This window comes from Acyrthosiphon pisum, chromosome A2, assembly GCF_005508785.2.
Source record: "Acyrthosiphon pisum isolate AL4f chromosome A2, pea_aphid_22Mar2018_4r6ur, whole genome shotgun sequence".
Taxonomy (NCBI): Eukaryota; Metazoa; Arthropoda; class Insecta; order Hemiptera; family Aphididae; genus Acyrthosiphon; species Acyrthosiphon pisum.
In genome coordinates, this window is record NC_042495.1 from 72,138,469 (window position 1) to 72,159,750 (window position 21,282).

At 32.5% G+C, this 21,282-nt stretch overlaps 1 protein-coding gene across 1 annotated transcript in view; it reads left to right on the forward strand.

Moving 5' to 3' along the window:
• Nucleotides 1-21,044, forward strand: part of LOC100162299 (leucine-rich repeat-containing protein 4C) — a 42,610-nt gene extending 21,566 nt beyond the window's left edge. Inside the window, exons 2-5 of the mRNA XM_029490789.1 lie at nucleotides 12,710-13,260; nucleotides 14,711-15,323; nucleotides 17,844-18,303; nucleotides 19,202-21,044. Coding sequence (XP_029346649.1) covers nucleotides 12,715-13,260; nucleotides 14,711-15,323; nucleotides 17,844-18,303; nucleotides 19,202-19,916 — 2,334 coding nt within the window. The 5' untranslated portion in view covers nucleotides 12,710-12,714 and the 3' untranslated portion in view covers nucleotides 19,917-21,044. The remainder of the gene's footprint in view (nucleotides 1-12,709; nucleotides 13,261-14,710; nucleotides 15,324-17,843; nucleotides 18,304-19,201) is intronic.
• The last annotated feature ends 238 nt before the right edge of the window (nucleotides 21,045-21,282 follow it).

Below are 21,282 nucleotides of genomic sequence, written 5' to 3' on the forward strand. Positions count from 1 at the left end.
ACCAAGTTGGTATCGTCCTGATTCGGAATTCACAATTCACACGACACGACACGACACGGGTAGTTGTGAACCCGCCTTTAGTTGGTATCGTCCTGATTCGGAACATCCCCGAAGAACGAATTTAATTCACAATTCACACGACACGACACGACACGGGTAGTTGTGAACCCGCCTTAAAGATATTTCAAACACTATGATAACCGTTAATCGTTTAAAAACCGTTCATAAGGTTTTTTGGTAATCGGTTACCGGTAAAAACCGGTTTTTAAAAATATTTTTTTTCAATTTTTTAATCATATTTTTAAAACAGTTTATTTAGGCCATTCGTGGGTTGATAACATAACTTATTATTACAAAATCAAAAACTTAATATGCTTTAATTTGGTCGATTTCCCTCAATTTAAATATTTATTTTTTCAAACTGCTTTAAAGTTTAAAACATATGATCAAGATAATGGCCATCTTAATAAATCAAAATTGATTGAAATTTTTTTATTGCATAAAAAAACGTTATTGTTATAATTTTCTTATTTATAATTGTAAAAACCAAAATTAAATATAATAACTTTCCAAGATGACACTAAGAGTGATACATTGACACGGAATTTTTTGGTTATATTGTATATATTACAGTACCCAAAAATCTGGGTCTGCAGATCGAGCATTCTACACTAGCCTTCGGACCAACCCTTGGAGCAAACACTACAAATAACAAATGCAGGACCAGGAGGGTTTGGGCTCTGGGAGTTGTAATTTAATACTAAACTATTTATAAATGTATGCAAAATAAAGTATAATGTGTTAAAAACCCAAATTTTTTTTAACAAATTGCTTAAATTTAAACTTGAAAGGTCCTCTATTTATAGTGAATTGTGACACTGTATATAAATATGAAGAGCGTAAATGTGTTTCTCCAAGTTCGACGAGTGCTTACTAGATATATACTTGGTACATCCCTCAACATTGCATTTACTGCTGTTTTTATTTATATCATAAGTAAAAAACATTTCAAGAACAGGATTCTTCATTTTAAATTTTCGTGTTAATATTCTGTGTAAACTTATTCTTTAAATAATTCAAATCTTCACCACTTTAACCACTTAAAACACTTTAAATCACAACTTTAAAATATAAATTGTAACAGACAACAGCATTAATATCGTAAATACTAAATAGTACTAAATACTAAATGGACTGAACCCCTATTCTATCAACTATTTCGTAATAGGAATCAGCTCACGAGTCACGAGGACGACGACGTTTATGACGGTATTTATAATATATAGCTATACACTTATACCTATATATATATGTGATATTCACAACAGATAAGCAATACTCGACGGCAATTAATTGGGGAAAAAAAATTAAAAATAGCTGGAAAATTAAATTCAACTGTAATCTAATCATGATTCATGACATAATTCAAGTATTAAGTTCCACGAAAAAACCGTTAATTTTTTTGGTCGGGAATAAGTTTTGGTTATAAAACCGGGATTGAAAATATGAGGTAATCTCTTTGATGTTAATATTTAGATATTTACCTCGATTGCCGATAACCAATAACCGCTTCCAGCATTCCAAAACTAAAAGCGGTTATCGGTTTTCGGTTCTCAAATTTACGGTTTTTTACCGGTTTTCGTTACAAACCGGTTACCGGTTTTAAGCCCTACTTTATAATAAACCTATATATATAATCATTAATTAATTATCCCTTAGGTACAATTTTACGCACTATAAATATTGTATGATAGGTATATTTGTTTCAATCATTATAAATTATAATACTAGCTTTAACTTATCCAAATAAATATTCCGTGATTCATGGCGGTCGTTCGTAGTACATAATAATATTATTCTATAAATTATTATAATAATATATTATAACGACGATGATCAACTTCTCAATCTACATCAGCTGTCAATCCGCCATCATTCATGCGATGCGTGTGTCATAATATAATAACAATTATTATTATTATAATAACAACAAAAACCGTTTAACTACATGTTTGTGTAAATACACTCGAAATCATTCATATCGTACCTATCTTTAAGTCGACTCAACTTAAATATAATTACGGTTTGCGGCGATTTATCCAGCTAGTTTATTAATATTATGTAATGGTACAGCGTGCTCCACCAACTGCAGCATCAGCAGCGTCGACCAAGGCATTCGTGCAGCAGCTGTTCGAGTAATTTAGAAGTATAATATTATAGTTTGAACCTATGACAAAAAAAAATAATAAAGTATATATTATTATGTTTTGTGACTAGTGTGGTGTTGGTGTATGTGCGAGTGTATACAATCGAAATGTGTATATAAAGAGACGATATATACACGATATACACGTACTATTATTTTTTGTTTTATTTTTTTTTAACTGTATTCCCTCGGATGTAGGTATACCACGTCATAGTATATATAAACATAATATGTATATAATATTTAAGACATTTCTTATATAATAATATTATTACGTCCACGGGAATAATCCTCCGCGTGACCGGTCCATGTTTGAGCATAATATGTGTATACATATTATAGTATATTGTAATAATATAATAATCATCAAGAAAAGACACACCTGCGTTTTATGTAAATTTCCGTTCGCCTACATCTCGTTTCGTAGTGCGCCAGGCGGGCGAGCGCCACAGAGGCTTATATTATTGTAGGAATGTATTATCATATTATGGCTACATTATAATATAGCCATATAGATGCACACTAGCACATACGACACACATATTATATTCAAGCGCATGCGAAAAAAATAATATCATAGCAGTACGGGTCCTCGTTTAAGACATTCTGCAGTATAATATATTAATATGTTTATGTAATAATAGTAATATGTGTACAGCAGTTCCAAAAGACTACAATAATATATGTGTATACATTATATTATTATATATATATATAGGTAAGTCGTAAGTATGTTTAATATAACTACGTTTATATATTTATTGTCGAAAACCAATTTCCTGACGTTTTTATGCGTTTTTCTCTCTGCCTTCATCGCTACAAAGTTCAATCGGATTGATTATAAGAACATTACTATACATATTTATTTACTTATTATAATATTTAAGCGATTTAGAACCGTTGAATTGTCATCATATTATTATTATGGATGTTTAGTTTTGTAAATATGCATTCGGTTACAAAATACGTCTTTTTTGCCACCTCATGTCGAGTTTGTGTAAAGGAACTTGATGATTATATTTTTATTTTATTGATATTGTGAATAATTAACGAGTACTCATCAAAACAAATAAATTAGGTATTATCATTTTCATTTGTGTAAGGAGCTCCTTAGGTATGTATAATTTAAAAAAAAAACAGACGCTTAGATAAACGCCAAGGTAGTTAGTACCTATAGATTTTATTAATTTCAAAAAGTTATTATTTTCTTAGACAAATAACTAAAAATCCATAAAATGTATTCTGTACACGTCATCTTGTAGTGTTGCTCTAGTTATAATATATTCAATGCGAGTTTCCAATCATTTAAGTAGATGAGTGTTATAAAAACTATATATACCTACTGTATATTAAACACTTAGACCTTGTTAAGATAAATACATAACTTTTTTGTGTACAAAATGGTAGTAATTAATTGTGTTATCTTTAAATTGACGTTTTTACTATTGCATTATAGTATATACATGTATGTCGCTGTCGATGTTTAAATAATAATATATTCGTAAATCGTCGGTCAATGATCATGTCGTTCCGCATAACCATTCTTTAGAATATCTTCATTATTAGGTAGGTAGTGTAGTTTTTTTCTTCTCATTTTGTCTATGTTCACATATTATACATATACTATGATTTTTAATAATAAATACTTATACTTATATAATAGTTACCAGATCATTAGCTTAAAGGCGAAAATAATTTAAAGACCTCCGAAGGACTGTAGAACTATATTATATTAACACTTGTCATTTTGGTCTCATTAATTCGACTATAATATAATATATAGGTACAAGGTTACCTATATTATTAAATTTGATGTTAATTTTTGTGTTCGAAATATTTCACGAATATAATGTCTTCATAGACGTTTTTATCATTATTTTTTTTCATATCTCATAATACAACGACATAATTATTATTTTTATGTCGGTATCATAATGCTGTATTATTAATTAATAATTATCAACCATTTATTAATTACTATACACGTTATAGCCAACGTAACGCGTTGAATGAATATATTGCACTAATTACGTTTATATTTCTTTGCTAAAATATCTTCTTACTAAAATATCTAAAGGTAGGTACATTATACAGTATTCGTAGTATAACATTATGTATATCAATATATCATATAGCATAAGTGGATGTACCTGAAGACCAGCTGTACTCAGGACCTATACCGGGCTATACGTTTATACTCGTAAATAAACCGATTAGTCTATATAGACACGCATACACGCACATAATATAATACGTAGGTATATAATAAAATATTATTATTGTCGACCGTCATACACAGAATTTACGTTTACGTGCCGTAAGTCAGTTTACCCGACTTAGGACTAAACGGATGTACGATATTGCGTGTGCGCAAGGTTTCGAAATGCGTGTTCATTCCCATCACGCGCGTCGCAGGAAATACAATACATATATAAATGTATTTTTTCTTTGAGTCCTTATATAGGATCCTACTAAAAAAAATGTCTGACTACGTCCGTTTGTCCGATTTCTTAGTATATTATATCAAACGGTCGTGTATAATGCGTGTGAAATGTAGAAATTCGATATTTGTATAATCTTATGTACCTATATGTGTAAGACGTATGTGTATAAGTGTGTAAAGCATTCCCGCGCATAAAATATTTTGTTTTAGAATTTTGTTATAACTGTTTTTATACAAAATGAAAATCGAACGACTGTGATAATTAATATCGGTCACATCCATGCGAAGTTTTATCATTCGATAACAATTAAATATATACATCAATATTAGATATATATATATATATATTATATTTTATAATACTAAGATATATAAATATATTATATAGTTGCCAGCTGGTGTAATTACCTACCCACAATAATATTGTATTTTTTATTTCTTCACACTAACATCGGTCTGTACACGGTTGCTTTATTATATTCAGTGTCCCCGTCGTCGTTTAACGAGCTATAATTTTATGGTTTCGAAATACTTCAAGCAAAAAATGAAAAGAACAATACAAGTACAATATAAGAGAGTGCAGCATATTCGACACAGCACGTGGGTAGATTTTCCGCGTAATAAACTTATACGTATATAGTATTATATATACATATTTTCACAGGCGAAGCTATATAATTATGGTTTGCTCGGGCACACCCTAATCGCATTGAAAGTGTAGGTATACGAAAATATTATACTACATTTTGTTGATATATAAATAGTGATTCAATTTATTTTCAAAAACTGTTTATCAATAAATTGAAAGATTTAAGTTTGGACAAGCTCTACAACTCAGCTAATTTGTATTATTATTATTATTATTATTATTATTGTACTGTACCTATATATACGTTACATGTCACATCAACTAATAGGTACGGATTCGGTGAGAGCTATTGTACTTTTTAGTCCCGTTTATATAGGTTTTAACGCTAAGTGACATTTTGGTGATTTTAAGTTGGCAGTGTGAAAATTGAAATTAAAATGTATTACGACAACATATTATATTAATAATTGTAAGCTGTGCATCTTTTACAATAAATTACCTATTCGAACCAAATTTGTGCACAATTTTCAGTAATGTATTTTCGGTATCATCACACTGGATTTTGACACCTGACATATTTCATATTAAAAACAAAATACGTAGGTAACTATCAAAAACATAAAATTTTTCAGTTCCAGAGAAATCAAACGAATATTTATTAATCACGCATTTACGAATATTTTTCATCATTCAAAATATTTCAGACGCGTCTCGAAAATGATATATAGTTATCAATTATCATTATATACTATATTATGAAGGTACCTACACATCGTTTTCGTGAATTATTTTTGACAGTACCTAATGGCGTTAAAAACATTTTTATTAAAAAAAAAATTTAAAAAGCGTATCGTCGGCAAACATCCGACGATGGTTGAATTATAATTCGCCGTATTATAATTTATAATGCCTATCATACCTACTCATAATATAGTCATATCGGCGCAAATATTATTATTAAAACATATATTATTATTTTAATATAGCCACTTTGCGTGCTCGTATATTATAGCTCTAGTTGAAAAATTACGTTACCACGTTATAACTTATAATATTATTATTAATAAACCTACCGACTGCAGTAGTTTTCTGGGGCAAATTGAAAAGGAAGATTTATATCAGACGGACGATCATTGATTGTAAACGTTGTACGTTCACTGATGAAATTATAATATATACAGGTCGGTACTTACATGTATATAATATAATATATAACAAACAGCAAGTGCGTGTGTGTAAAATTATTGCAAGAGACGTGTATACGAGTCTCTCTTCTAACTAGGTAACTCGAAGACGTTGTCCACGACCATAAATAATAATGTGCACACACACAAACATACCGACAGTCGAACAGAATCGTCCAATATGGTTATAACGACTCGTTCTCGTATGTACACACGCAGGTATATACTGCCGTCTGACGAACTTAGCTGCAAGTTCATGTCTGTGAATACGTAATTAGGGTATACTTCATATTGTTATTATAAATACAGCCGATACTAACATCAGCACTGCCGATCGTTTATACGCCCGTCCTTCAGGGGTTTTTTTTAATTTCAATTTTTTTTCCTGTCGAAAAATGCAGAGTCATTATATTTTTTAAACATTCTACGATCCATAGGTATATGTATGTGCCTCTACAGGTTACCTATCGGGCTTAAGCATTTGTCGATATAAATTATTGAAATTCGAAAAAAATACTGACGGTATACCTATACCTAATCCAGTAATCCATACGTGACACGTCTATAGTTGGTTTACTATTATTAAGCGCAAACAGTATTACATACGTAGGTATATAATTTATACATTTATCTAAAAAATTGTAATTAAAATTTAAAAAAAAAAACATTATTTTAAGTATTTGAGAATCCTATGCGTAACATATGTAACATATTATAAATACATAGTAGGTATATCCCACGTGTATTGATTGAGGGTGCTTGTCAAGCTATTGAGGGGGAAAAGCTCCCCAAGACCATCTGTAAGAGACAAACCCCCTCCATTTGTGCCACTTATCGTCGGACTATGTTTTTTCGAAACCTGCATCGTGTGTCCCCTAAAACATGGTAGACAGTAGACTGTATATTTAAATTACCCATATTTGATATTGCTAAGTATCCTATACATATTTTTGAATTCTATTTGCGAGACATGAAACTAGACTATTGGATCGTCAATCTCCCGAAGACAATTCTAAAATATGAATAGGGTTCTGAGTAATGTAAGTAACTGAGTTATAGAGCGTACCCAGTTTTCTCGGACACAATATAATATATTCTGCAATGTTGGGCCATGTTGTACAAGTAGGTAAGAAAATTAATTTTGTACTTATTAATTACTAATTTAAAGTTGCGATGTCACATTTAAGTATTTAAGTATCATTATAACTTTGTACTACCTACCAACTTCATTTTACACTGAAAAAAAAAATTTGTTATATTTTAATTTTGAAATATTTTAATATTAATTAAACAATAAGCTTGTTAATACAATATTAAATAAATAAATGTTTAATAGTTTGATTTTAATTATAAATAAATAGTACGTACCTATTATAATAATTATCATAGGCGTTCTCACCCCGTTGTGGCAAAGTGGCTCGGACCAATGATGTACTTGAAAACAATTTAACCCACCGGTCATTACTCATCACCCTCTAAACATGTTTTTTGCTAAACTATAGTGATTAGTGGGATTGAAGACTACTCCTTAGACCACTCTTGGAATCCAAACTCTCACTTCCAATAAACTTACCATAATATACTAGTCAATAATTCGACCAGTTTGGACATACCGCGGTATTTAGTCATGGGTTCTGTAAAGCTATCCAATACCAAAACGCTTCAAGCGTTTCAATCCATTTCCTTACGACTAGTAGGTAATGTCTTTTCCTTTGTATTTCACAAATAATATTATTCATAAAAATTTAAAAATTCCTTTCCTTAATTAATTAGAAAAAATAGATTACTTAAAAGTTTAAATTTCATACTAACTTAAGCTTTCACAGTAACCTATTAGTCAAACAACTATCCTCCATCGCACTTCCCGGTAATATATGTAGATGACTCAAAAGCCAGTGGCCTAGAGTTTAGAGACCTACTAAAATATAAATAAAAATAAATAAAACGATAGGTAATACCAAAAAAGTACCTAGTCTGGTGGCACTCCTAAGTGCCTACCCATAAACGCAACCTCCTGGTCATAACCATGTATCAAATTTACTCATTGTACTATTTGTATTGTATAGATTGTATATACAATTTTAAATAAATAAAAAAAAAAAGATTAAAAGATATATAACGGGGAACATCATAAAATACTCGTAACATCTAATTTAGATATACCAGTTCTCCCGTTACAGGTAATAGCATCCATCAATAATTTAATAATTTCATTTTTCTAGATATTTAATTAGGTAATTATTATTAAGGTTTCTTGATATAAAAAACGAAAATCACAATGATCATACATTTAAACCATAGAATAAGACAATACTACTATGTATATGAACTAAGTCGCAATCTTTAACAAGTATGGTACAGTTCGCCGGGTGGGCCATGGCCCATCTGGCCACTCCCAGTGCGCACGCCCATGATGATTATCAAAATACAATATGATATGTGATGAATAGGGCTCGGATTTATATGTATTTATATAACCAAAGTATGTATTTATACAATAAAAGTATGTACATAAATATGTGCTAAAGAATTCAAAATATGTATTATCAAAAAAATAATAATAATAATAATAATAATGATAATTAATAATATAATAAAATGTAATAAAAAATGTATATTTATCTAATTATATTGATTACAAACATTTATTAACATTCATTTTTAAATTTTCGAATCCAAAAGATCGCCGTTATTGTCGTAAAATCTTAATAGTAAAATTAAATGTGATTAACAAATGCATATTTATCTATAGTTATCTAATTATCTTGATTACAATTAATAATAACATGCACTTTTAAATTTTCGAATTCAAAAAATCGCCCTCATAATATATAGTCATGATAACCTTTTAATTATTTTAACTCTGAAGAAAAGACATTAAAACGGTATAATTGTCTAAATATGTGAGAAAAAATTGAATAATTGTGAAATATGTAAATACATGTATTTATGACAAAATATGTAAAAATATGTAAAATCAAATATTGCTCATTTTATCAAAAATCTTGTGAAACAAATTTATCACTTGCCGAAATAAGTTTATCATGTCGCAGAGAAAATATGTATTTACATATAAATCCGAGCCCTAGTGATGAATAACTCTTTTGAATTTTGAAAATTATTTACATAAAAACATTTAATTTTAAAACAGTGTTTTCCAAGACAGTATTTAAAATAGGTACTTTCCAAAATATACTTAATCTAAAAAGTATTTGAAACAATTAATGCTATAAAAATATTTAAATATACATTTACTCAAATACTTTACAAGATTGGTACCTGTCATACCTACTAAATGTAAAATACGTAAAGCAGATCCATCCAATGACGTTGAAATCGCAAATGACCATCGATTACCAAATGTAATCACAGTGACACGTATCAAATATAATAGGTAGGCATTTAAAACTATTCAAACTATTCAATATTATATAAAAAAAAAATGTCGGGGGGGGTCTGAACCCTAAATCCCCCCCTGGCTACGGCCTTGAGTATTATACACTTACACGCAATTAATATTTTATACGCTTGGCAATCAGTATAGTAAATAATAACTAAAGGGCTGAGAATGCAATGCCCTAAATAGATGCATTTATACCCATTCAAAATAATGCTCCTATAATATTATGCTCTTAATTTTTGTACTTTAAACAAAACATAATTTTTATCAAATTAAAAAAAAAAGTTTTACAGGATTTCACAATTTCTAGTCTTCTACATGCAGTAATTTTAGTGTTATATGCTCTAAAAAAAATTACCTTTCAAAAATAAAAATTGTAAAAAATCACAAAATAAAACTTCTGATTAAAAATGTTGATTAAAAAATACTCGAAAGGTATAATATTATGTTATAAGATGAGGCACGAGCGTGCTAAGTTCGGAAATAAATACGAAATGCATAGAAATCCTAGTCTTATTAAACTCAAACATAAGATGTACGATCAGGGGTGGACTGGCCCAGGGTGCTATACACCAAGTAGCACCCCGGGCCCCCGTTTGTATTTATGATCCGGGCCCCCGATTACCACAGTCGGTATACGATATAATACTGGTATAATACGGTATTATACAAAATAAAAATAAAATAACATATTTCAACATCTCTACAAATAAACAACATGTTATTCTTAATTTTTTTTTTATATTTACTTATAAAACTAAGGGCTCTTTCCTAATTTAGGTAGGTTTGAAAAAAAATTACGGGCCCCTAATTAATTTTGCACCCCAGGCCAAAAATAGCCAGTCCGCCCCTGTGTACGATGTACGTATTAATGTATTTATAACCTACTTGTTTAAGACAGTATTTTTAATTAAGTTTATAAAAAAAAAACAGTATACTTAACTACCTAATTAATTTTATACAAAAATATACGAATAATATGATGATAATAAAAATAAAAAGAGAGGAAAAGTAATCTTTGATAATATTTATCATTCAAGGCATAAATATTTATAACTTTACTTATATGAAGATGTTGGAATAGGTTTAGATATTTTGTAAAGTTTCGTATGTAATTGTAGGTATATATACTGATATGGGTACTTATTAGTTATACTTATACCTAACGTATTATTACGCTAATACGTTATTATAAATTTATACATAATAACGTATAATAAGCCCTAACCGTATATAGTTTGATGTAAACACAATGTTCTATTATGTATTTAAGTGTATAATGCATAGTTTAATACATCAATTATATACACATATTAAGTATACGATTCAAATAGATTCAAATATATAGGTAGGTACGTAAAACGCTTTGCGAATGTGTTCGCGCTACACCTCGTAATTACTAATAAATTAATACTATATAAGCTCTGTTTCGGTTAATCGTTCATGGTTAGAAGTTACCATGTGCTAATGTAACGGATCTATGGACTGTTTACAGAACAAAAGTCAATATTTTAGACCTGAAGTGGTTCAAAGACATATTATTCACTTATTCTTAATAATTTATCTCTCTATAGTCTATAATATTTATTATATTATATAGATATTCATATATACATGGCTTAGGGCCAGTGTGCTCGAATTAGGAAAAATTAAGTAGAAGAGCTGAATCTAACGATTTAAAAACTGCGTTTCAAGGGCCCATTTACTCTACATAGACCCATGGGGGCCTTGCCCCCTCCCCCCACGCTCCTGCCTTATATACATACATTTTGAATACCACTTTTCAGCAACACATTTTGAATTCCAAATAGGTATAATATATTTTGACAGCAATATCTTATATCTACATTTTACATTGTTACAGTAGAAAAAAAAATTAATAATAATCTACCTGTTTATTCAATAATATACTAAATAGATAACAAAATTAATAATTATTGTTTTTGATTAAAAAAACACCACATATTTTGATAAGTATAAAAAAATTTAAAAATTCAAAAACACCGATAAATGATAACCATAACTGAAACTGATAACATTTCATTCGAACACGATTTAAAATAATACTAGCACACATCAGTATGTGTGCCTTAGATAATATACTTGTATATAATCTATGATCTGTGAACTACTGACTATATAGGCAAAACACAGACTGATATTATAATTAATTAATAAACAAATATCAAAAATAATTTTGATATGAAAAATAGTAAAACTTGTTATATAATTGACATCACTTGAAATCCACATTTTAATAAAAATTATTTCGGACATAAGTTTGTACACCCCCATCAAAGTAAAAAAAAATAGTAGGGGTACGCAAAAAAAAAATAAAAATAGTAAGGGAGCTCCATCCCCTTGCGCACCCCCACAATTCGAGCACTGCTTAGGGCATACTCGAATTACCTCCCATCTTTCAGTGCTTAATAATAAAATATAGTTTATTAAATATGTATTATTTTAGTTCAAATTAGTACCTAATCATTATAGAATACTTTTATATGTATTAAATATTAATTGTTATAGAGTGTTTATTTAATATATTATTTATAATATATAATACATTTATTTAATGTATTATATATTGATAGGGAGGCTAACATTTTTGGGAGGCAACTCGCATATATAATTACGAACTATCTGATCATCAGAGGCAACTATAGTGTACATACTAACCTTTTTATTTACAATAAGTATGGGAGGCCATTCGTATATTTTGTGAGGCAACCGCCGACCAGTATGCACAAAAATAATTTACGATGTGAAAACCGAAATCGGTTATGTAATGAAAAATAGGCCAGAAAAAAACATATTATTATTATCCATGTTAAAAAAAAATGACTGTCAACTCATTATAACACTTGGTGACATTTATTTTGTGCAGGAAAGATGTTGTGTGTGGTGGCGACGGCGGTCGTACTCGCGGTACTCCGAATTACCGGCGGTCAGCTGCATGAGCCTCAGAACGAAGATCTGCTTCAACGGCATAAAGATGGACAGCGACAGATGAACGGCAGCGGGGCCGGTGAATGGAAGTGCCCGGAGGTGCGGAACGTGTCGTGCGCATGCGATCTCCCGCATACGTTACGCTGTACCGGCGGAAAGTCGACGTTCGAGACGGTAGCGCGGGCGCTCAGGCGTCTGTCCGGCACGTCGTCCATATCGCTTTTGGACTGCACCGTGCAAAACGTAGGCTCGCTGCCGGCCAAGATGCTCGACGGCGTCTCGCTGCACGGGCTGGTCGTGTCGTCCGGCGAGATCAAGTCTGTGTCGGACGCGGCGTTCGACGGACTTGGGTCTCCGCTCCAGGCACTCGGCTTGCCCAACAACCTGCTTGAGCGGGTCCCCAGCTCAGCACTGGCTATGCTCAGCGGTCTCGAGCGTCTCGACCTGTCCCACAATCGTTTGCATACCGTTCACAACAATTCGTTCAAGGTATTATGATTAACGATCATGTTTTATACCGTTATCTCACAATGTATACCGTATACCTGATCTAAATATACCAATATTTCCTATAACTCGCGGGTTTTTTTTCTAACGTTTAACAGATAGGACTTAGTCCTATACATTTTCAGATTCTAGGTCCATTTCAAAGGCCCCCCACTTTCAAAATTTTACAAAACTTAAATTTACGTGTTTCCATACCTGCAGGCGTGTATTATAGTATGTATTATAGATCGTATATAGATAAATATAATAATATAAAACTAACTACAAAATGCGTATCTAACTAATGTAAATAGATACGGAAATCCTGCCATCACAATATTACACAATTAAATTATAAAAATTAAAAACATCAAACAACGTTATATTGTAAATTTGTACATAATTCCACCTAAAAAAAATATCTAAAACGCCTACGATATAATCATAATAGATATGTCATTGGGTTTAGTTAACCCACCAAATTTGCGTGCGGCACCACCATCTCACTAAAATCGATTTTTTTAGAAATAAATAAATTATTGTGTATTGTTTACTACAAATGGTACATAGGTACTACAATTATTACATAGTAACTATATTACACGGATATTGCGTAGACGCGGACACACGGTGTACAAAAATCGTACCGGAAGTCGGAAATACTTACGTCCTACACGGTTACACATGCCGGTTTTGATTTACCATATGGTGAACGTATGTAAATATCCTGTAGGTAAATAGGTACAGACGTTGCACCTGGGTAAATATAATATGTCCGCGTAGTCTGCAGTTGCTGTTTTTTCTTATGTTAAAGCTATATTATAGAATATAGAGTATACCTATAGAGTATAGAGTATATGGACGTATGTGGGTGCCATAGTCACAACTACAGAATAAACACAATTTTTTTTTCGACAGGATAGTCCTCATTTTTTCTTTGTGAGAACATTTTCCCTATACATAAATTTCAATTCTATGAAAATAATGTAGATATATGTATTATGGTAGGTGAAGTAAATGAACAAAGCATTGACTTAAATCTTAATTAACAAATAAATAGTATACTTATAGCCTTATAGGTATGTCATATGTGTATGATAATGATTCACGAGTCGCGACTGTAACCTTGAACACATTATATAATATTATGATTGTTATGTTTCAGTAAAAGTGTGTACTTTTAGTGAACCGTACTGACCAATACAAAGTGTATCGATTTAAACTTAATGATGAATTAAAATTTGTTTATAGTAGTTATAAATTTACGCTTGACAAATTACGGTTACATAATATCATATAATGTTAAAAAAGTTCATAATTGTGTAAATTATAAAAACAAAGGGTGTTATAGCTTATAGGCTTTAGAGTTTAGACTATATTATATATGCCTAGCTACATATATACCTACATGTCTTCAATTGTTAGTATATAAAATGTTTTTTTTTAATTGCAGGGGTCGCCGAATTTGACGTTTTTGGATTTGAGCAATAATTCCATTAATTTCATCAGCCCAGACGCGTTTGTAAATCTGCCATTTTTGAAAGTGCTCCGACTCCAAAACAATCTGCTTACGTCAGCCTCGACTTCCCACCTCCAAGGACTGCGGTCGTTAATCGAGTTAGACCTCAGTTCCAACCTACTGGCCGGTCAACTGGGTCCCAGCACGTTGCCTAGGTTGCCGAACTTACAGATCATATCGTTGGCGCATAATCAGCTCAACAGCGTTAGGCGTGGTTCGTTTGCCGGACTCGAGGGTATCGTGTCCCTGACGCTTAACCATAATCAGATCGACGTACTCGAGGATCACGGCTTTAGAGCGGTGCCTACATTGTCCCATTTGGACTTGGCCAACAATCGCATCGTGGCCGTGTCCAGTGCTTCACTCGCCCATTTGACCAAACTCAAAACGCTTGACTTGTCTCATAACTTTCTGAGGAGTTTGACGTCTGATCTCATCGTGCCGCTAAAGAGCATCCAAGTTATAAAGCTGGACGACAACGACATATCTATCGTGGCCGAAGGCGCACTGAACACCGGCAACCACATAACGAGCATCTCTTTATCAGGTATAACCAAAATCAATTAAATATATAATAGACTGTGTCTAGATACCCGGGTACCCGCGAGCATAGGTGGCACTTGGGAATGATTCTAGGGGGGGCAAAAAATTAATTACAATAACCCAGAAAAATGGACTTTCATAACCCAATTTTCCCAAAGTAAAATTTCAACCTTGATTTAATTTTTTATTGGAGTGCATTTTTACCAATTTTGACTTCAGTAAAAAGTTTTTTTGACTAAATTTACTAAAATAAAGTATAATTATCTTAAAATATAACCTAAAATATTAGGAGATATTTTGAACTAATAACTATTGTATTTTGAGGTATGAATATTTGATTATTTGAATAATAATTCACATTTTACATTAACTTAAGTTAAATTAAGATAAATTATATCCATATATTTCGTAAAGAATTACTTTACAGCAAATTACAAAACAATGTTCAAATTCAAAACTATTTACTTGAGTGCTAAACGTCGACCCTTTATTGAAGCTTCTACATCAAACCTATCAATAATTTTTTCAAAATCAATTTCATATTCGTTATGTATGTATAACACTGCCAAATTACTTAAACGTTCTTGAGTCATAGTGACTCTTAAATATGTTTTCAGTCGACGTAGAGCAGAGAAACTACGCTCACAAGAAGCAGTATTGGTTGGTACCTATAGTTAAAAAAATTTTCAAAATTCCTGTGTAAATTGGGAATCCCATTTGTATATCTTTTGATTTTACATAATTTATTCTTTTTATAATTGAATCACAGCCTTGGTTCATAAATAGCCTATTGAGTATTTTAATCTCACTTGACAAGTCTTCAGATTATAATTTATTCTCGCTTGAGAAATGAGAGTTCAATATTCAAAAATTAAATGATTGATAAGTTGATAACGCCATAACAGCAAAACATATTTCGAAATTGAATTAGTTTACCGCGTTTATTTATCTGTACTTACTATTTAACCCACGAACTACTACATGTAGTAGTTCGTGATTTAACCGATATCCTCTAATCAGTAACTGGCGCTGTAGATAGTGTTAGTAAAGAAATTACTAACCATGTTTTCTAGATGAATTAATTTTGATAACAATTATTATCATTTTATCAATATTCGATTATTCAATTAACACGAGTATAATAAATTCTAATATTCTTCTTAATCAGCTTCAAATTTGGAATTCCAAAAACTATTTTCTTGTTTTACATCAGAAATTTACAGAGGGAATACCATTAATTATTTTAAATTAAATTCAACTTTTCGGCGTTCATCAATAAAAGATTGAAATAACAGGTTTTTTCGTTAATTTTTTTTTTTTTTGGTGGGGGGGGGGTGCAAAAGTATACATTTGCCACTCCAAAAAAATGTTTAAGGGGGCAATTTTATCCACTTGGAACGCCATTTGCAAATCAAAAATTTCTATTGATTTAATGATTTAATCTGTAGGTCAATTTATCACTAATGGATGTGCAACCAACTATCCTAAATCGTGATAATTCGGTAAACCGGTAACTGATAAGCAGAAATAATGTCGGTACTGATTAATGGTTAACGGTTATCCTCTCGTCAACTACCGGTATCGGAATTTTGGAGTTTATTGATAGGTATATTTTTTATCAAACAATAATATCATAGGCGCAATTTGGGGGTTTGGGTGTGCTTAGCCTCATCCATTTTGAAATTAACACCCCCCCCCCCCCCCCCATAATATGTCCGTGTTATTTTAAATTTTAATAGTTATTATGTGGGTATCCATAATAATGAGATAACATTTTTAAAAAAATAGAGGGGCTTCAGCACCCCCAGTTTTTTCATTGAAATTGCTCCCCTACAATAATATTGTATTATTGTATTGATGGTTCATACAAAAAAAAAAAATACCTATTTGCAGGAATTTTTCGTTGTAATACCTATTTTAATCGATTATTGCAATGTTTTTTACTACAAGTTAAACTCAAAAATAACATATTTTAAAGTTCACTCGTTTCCTCTGGTTCGATTATTCGATTGCCATATAGTTCAAATACAGTTGTAAAAATATTATGTAGGTAGGTACTATCCTTCTCTGTGAAAAATACTTCGTTTGGTCCCGTTCCCTACAGCCGCTGTGGTTAAATTTAGCACTGCACACAACAGCAAAGGCAACGGCCAACATAATAGCACAATATTTTAGGTATAAGCACGCATACAGGGTTAAGGGTGTTTCGTGTACACGAAAAATATTCAGCAATGTCTGACAAGACGGTAACGGTTAACCTAAACAACCAATCACAGTAAACATGTATAGTGGAAACTCGCCTTTAAGGACCGCATGAAATGTTGGTTATACATGGAAATTTAACAATATAATATTTTATATGCGGTAAACCAGAAAATGCATCTATACTACGGCGAGTGGTGACGAGGATAACCGATGCGAACCCAGAACCAGTTAATATAATAATGATCACCATCGTGTGATATAATGTACCTAATCTTTATGTGGGTTTTCTAAAATATGTATTTCCATTGTGAACTTTTAGACAACCCGTTGAACTGCGACTGTAGTCTATTGTACTTCGCCAGTTGGCTGTCCAATCATAGCGCTACCCATGTGGCCGGCGATACGGCCGTGTGCGCAACTCCGCCGTCGTTGGAGAACGGTCTGCTTCAGGATCTGCCTGTGTCCAAGCTGACATGCGGCGGCGAGGACAGCGTGCCACCCCCCGAAGGTCCACTCGCTTCGATGCAGCCGTACTCCGGTACGAAAATCTCTCTTCGCTCCTACCAGTTCGACGGAAGCCGCATCAGCCTAGGTTGGACTGTCGTGGCGCCGGTCATATCCTACTACTGCAACGCGCTAGTCATCTACGAAGACATCGGCAACCACGAAGTATTGCTCGACTCAAAGCCGGTCAGGTGCAATTCGTCTCAGTTGCCCGACGCTAGAAGTCTGACGCTTTCACTATCGGCTAACGAACTGCAACCGACGCACAGTTACAGGTCAGTATTATAATAACATCAATAAATACTGCAGCGAGAATATACGCACCTATAGCACGATATTAGTGTTCGAACCTGCATAATATATTATGTGTATAATAATATACTTCAATACTTGTATTATAGTACACAGAGTGTTAAGTGTTTCATCGCTGTCATCGCGTGTTTGTCAAATGTCATAGTGCACATCACTCGTCACTCAACTGTATAATATAGGTGCTGATATTTAAATACTTCATTTTATGTACGGTATACCAGCTGTCACAGTGTTACCTGCATCGAACTGTCTATAAACTTGAAAACTTAAATATATATACCGTATACTAACTGGGAACTACGTTCAATGGGAATCCACAATATAGTTCAACTTTTAAAATATGTATTATAGGACCTGGTGTAGTGCATAATAAATAATAATAAAATATGTAAAATTTAGTTAGAATATTTGAAGTTTTGATCATATTAGTTTATAATATTATTATTTACTATAATATGCAGTTATACATCCCTATCAAATATAAAAGATGAGCTGCACATTTTTATTATTTTTGGACAATCATTGAGGTTATTCCCCGGATGTTTTTTTTATTAGTGCTTGTGATTTTCAGTAATAATTTAACTTTATTTCCGAAGAAAAATTACATTTAAATCGATGTGGTCGATAAATTAAAACACCGATAATGTATTATGTATCTACTATTTTTGATTGCCAATTGGTAAAACCCGTAGAACAATACTTAAAATAATGAATTTTATGAACACGAGAATATAAAAAAACGTTATCTTTAAGGCTTGTTTAATATTTATATTTTACTACTATTATTTTAAATATTTTCTAATTTTTTTTTTTAAATTTTAATTCTGCAAGTTTTGTAATGGCACTGTTTGTCATTTGCAGGTATTGCATTGTACTGGTGGAAGGATACGCAACGGACAAATCAGACGAATCGGCCATGGTACTGGGCTGCAGTGACATCATCGCCTTGGTGCCAAACGCGAACCAAGCAGTGCAACCCAACAACCGGGCGGTGGCGGCAACTGGGGCAGCGGACCCGCCTGACATCCAAAACCTAACCACGACGTTCGTGCCGCCGTCATCGCTGTTCGTCGCCGTACACTTGTCGGCCGTGCACCCGGACGCTGGCAAGTGCACGATAACGGTGTCCGTGTACACAATGGGTAGGCCCCTGGCCCACCACCGGTTGAACTGCACGGCGCCCTGGACCACGGTCGCGGAACTGCCAGCCGAGCGGTCATATCAGGTGTGTGCCAGTATCGGTTCAAAGTTCCCCAAGGACGACGAGGAGACCATGGTGTGCACATCAGTGGATGGCAGCGGGGGTGGCATCGGAGGCAGCGGCCCAGCCGACTGGTTATTCGCGGTGCTGGGCGCCAAGAGCTACGCGTTCCTGTTGTCGGCCACGTTCACGGCCCTCGTGTTCCTGTTCGTGTTGCTGGTGTACAGAACCGCGTGCCGTGCGTGTAACAACAAGAAGCCCGCCGGCCGCGCGAATACCGTCCAAACGCACCAGTGCTTCTTGCCCGTGCCGCCGCCTGATAACGGCACCCACCGCACCAGGTACGTGAAACTTCAGGCCACAACCGTCCTGTAACCTGGTGGGTCACTGCTTCAGTTCACCCAGAACTTGCCCCGAAGTCGATTGGCACCTGCATCATTCTCGGAACTCACCGCCGACCAGCCCGAAACTTTAGTCGTCCGCAATCAATCGCTCCGGATTTCACGGCTTTCCGCAGATTACAGAATATTGTATATGTATAACGTATACCTAGTTTTTAAGTTTGTTTTTGTTTTTAGAATCACGTAAGTCAGCTGAAGAGCTTATAATATTATTTAATTAAGTATGTCTATTCAATGTGCCATATTGATTGTTAAACCTTTTGAGTTTTGACGAAATCGACGGTATGATTTCAAATATCACCGCGGTGTTATAATAATATATAGGTAATAATAATGATTTGTCCGTTGATGTTTACTTTTGAATCAAGGCACTTTAGATACTTATATTATTATATCATGCAGTAATGTGTATTATCGACTGAATTCATCGACGGAAATTTTATATTAAATCGTTGGAACAACTATAAGATTGGCAAGTGGTGAAACGTCAACAATCCTGCAAGTGGCGTGTAATAATATAGGGAATATCCTATCACCCCTTCCAAAAACATAAGATTTACAATATTATTGTAGTAAATTTGGAAGCTTAGTGCGGTGCCTAGTCCCCGTGGTTATACTACGTAGTATATTTCAAGTTGTGTTCACACTTCATACGAACAAACTATAGGTATAGATAGGTACCTACATTTATCATGACATGATTATTTTTACATATATTGTGTTTAGTCCGAGGTGTTGTTAAATGCTTGAAATATATTTTGTATGCATTTCTTAACTATTCCAATATAAATTGGATTACCTTGATTTGATAAAAAAAGACATTCATATATTTGAATGAAACATCATACGTTTGAATAATTTGTTATAATATTTGTCTTGTCAATACTCAATAATCTATATGTAGGTTGTTTAACCAGAATAAACACCTCAAACTTAGTTCGAAAATTTACGATAGGTAAGTAGGTATATTACAATATAAGACTGAAATCTAATTTAACACTATTTAACCATGTTTACTAACAAAATGTTAAAAATGTATTTTAATAGGCTTACGGTATTTATTATTATTTTTAAATCAATATTGTATCAATATTTTGTTAAAATTCATCTTAATATTACAGTACATATACCGGGTGATTCTTTTATCATTGAACACTCATTATTTCAAAAAGTGTAAATTTTTTTGAAAATATTTTTTTACATAGTTTCAAGTCGCTTTTAAAACAACGTTTTTCTTAAAAAAAATATATTTTTAAATATTTTGTATCCTTGTAATTTTTAAGTTTTTTACTTTTTTGAATGACAACCTTGGGTTTTAATTTTATATTCCAAAGCAGAAT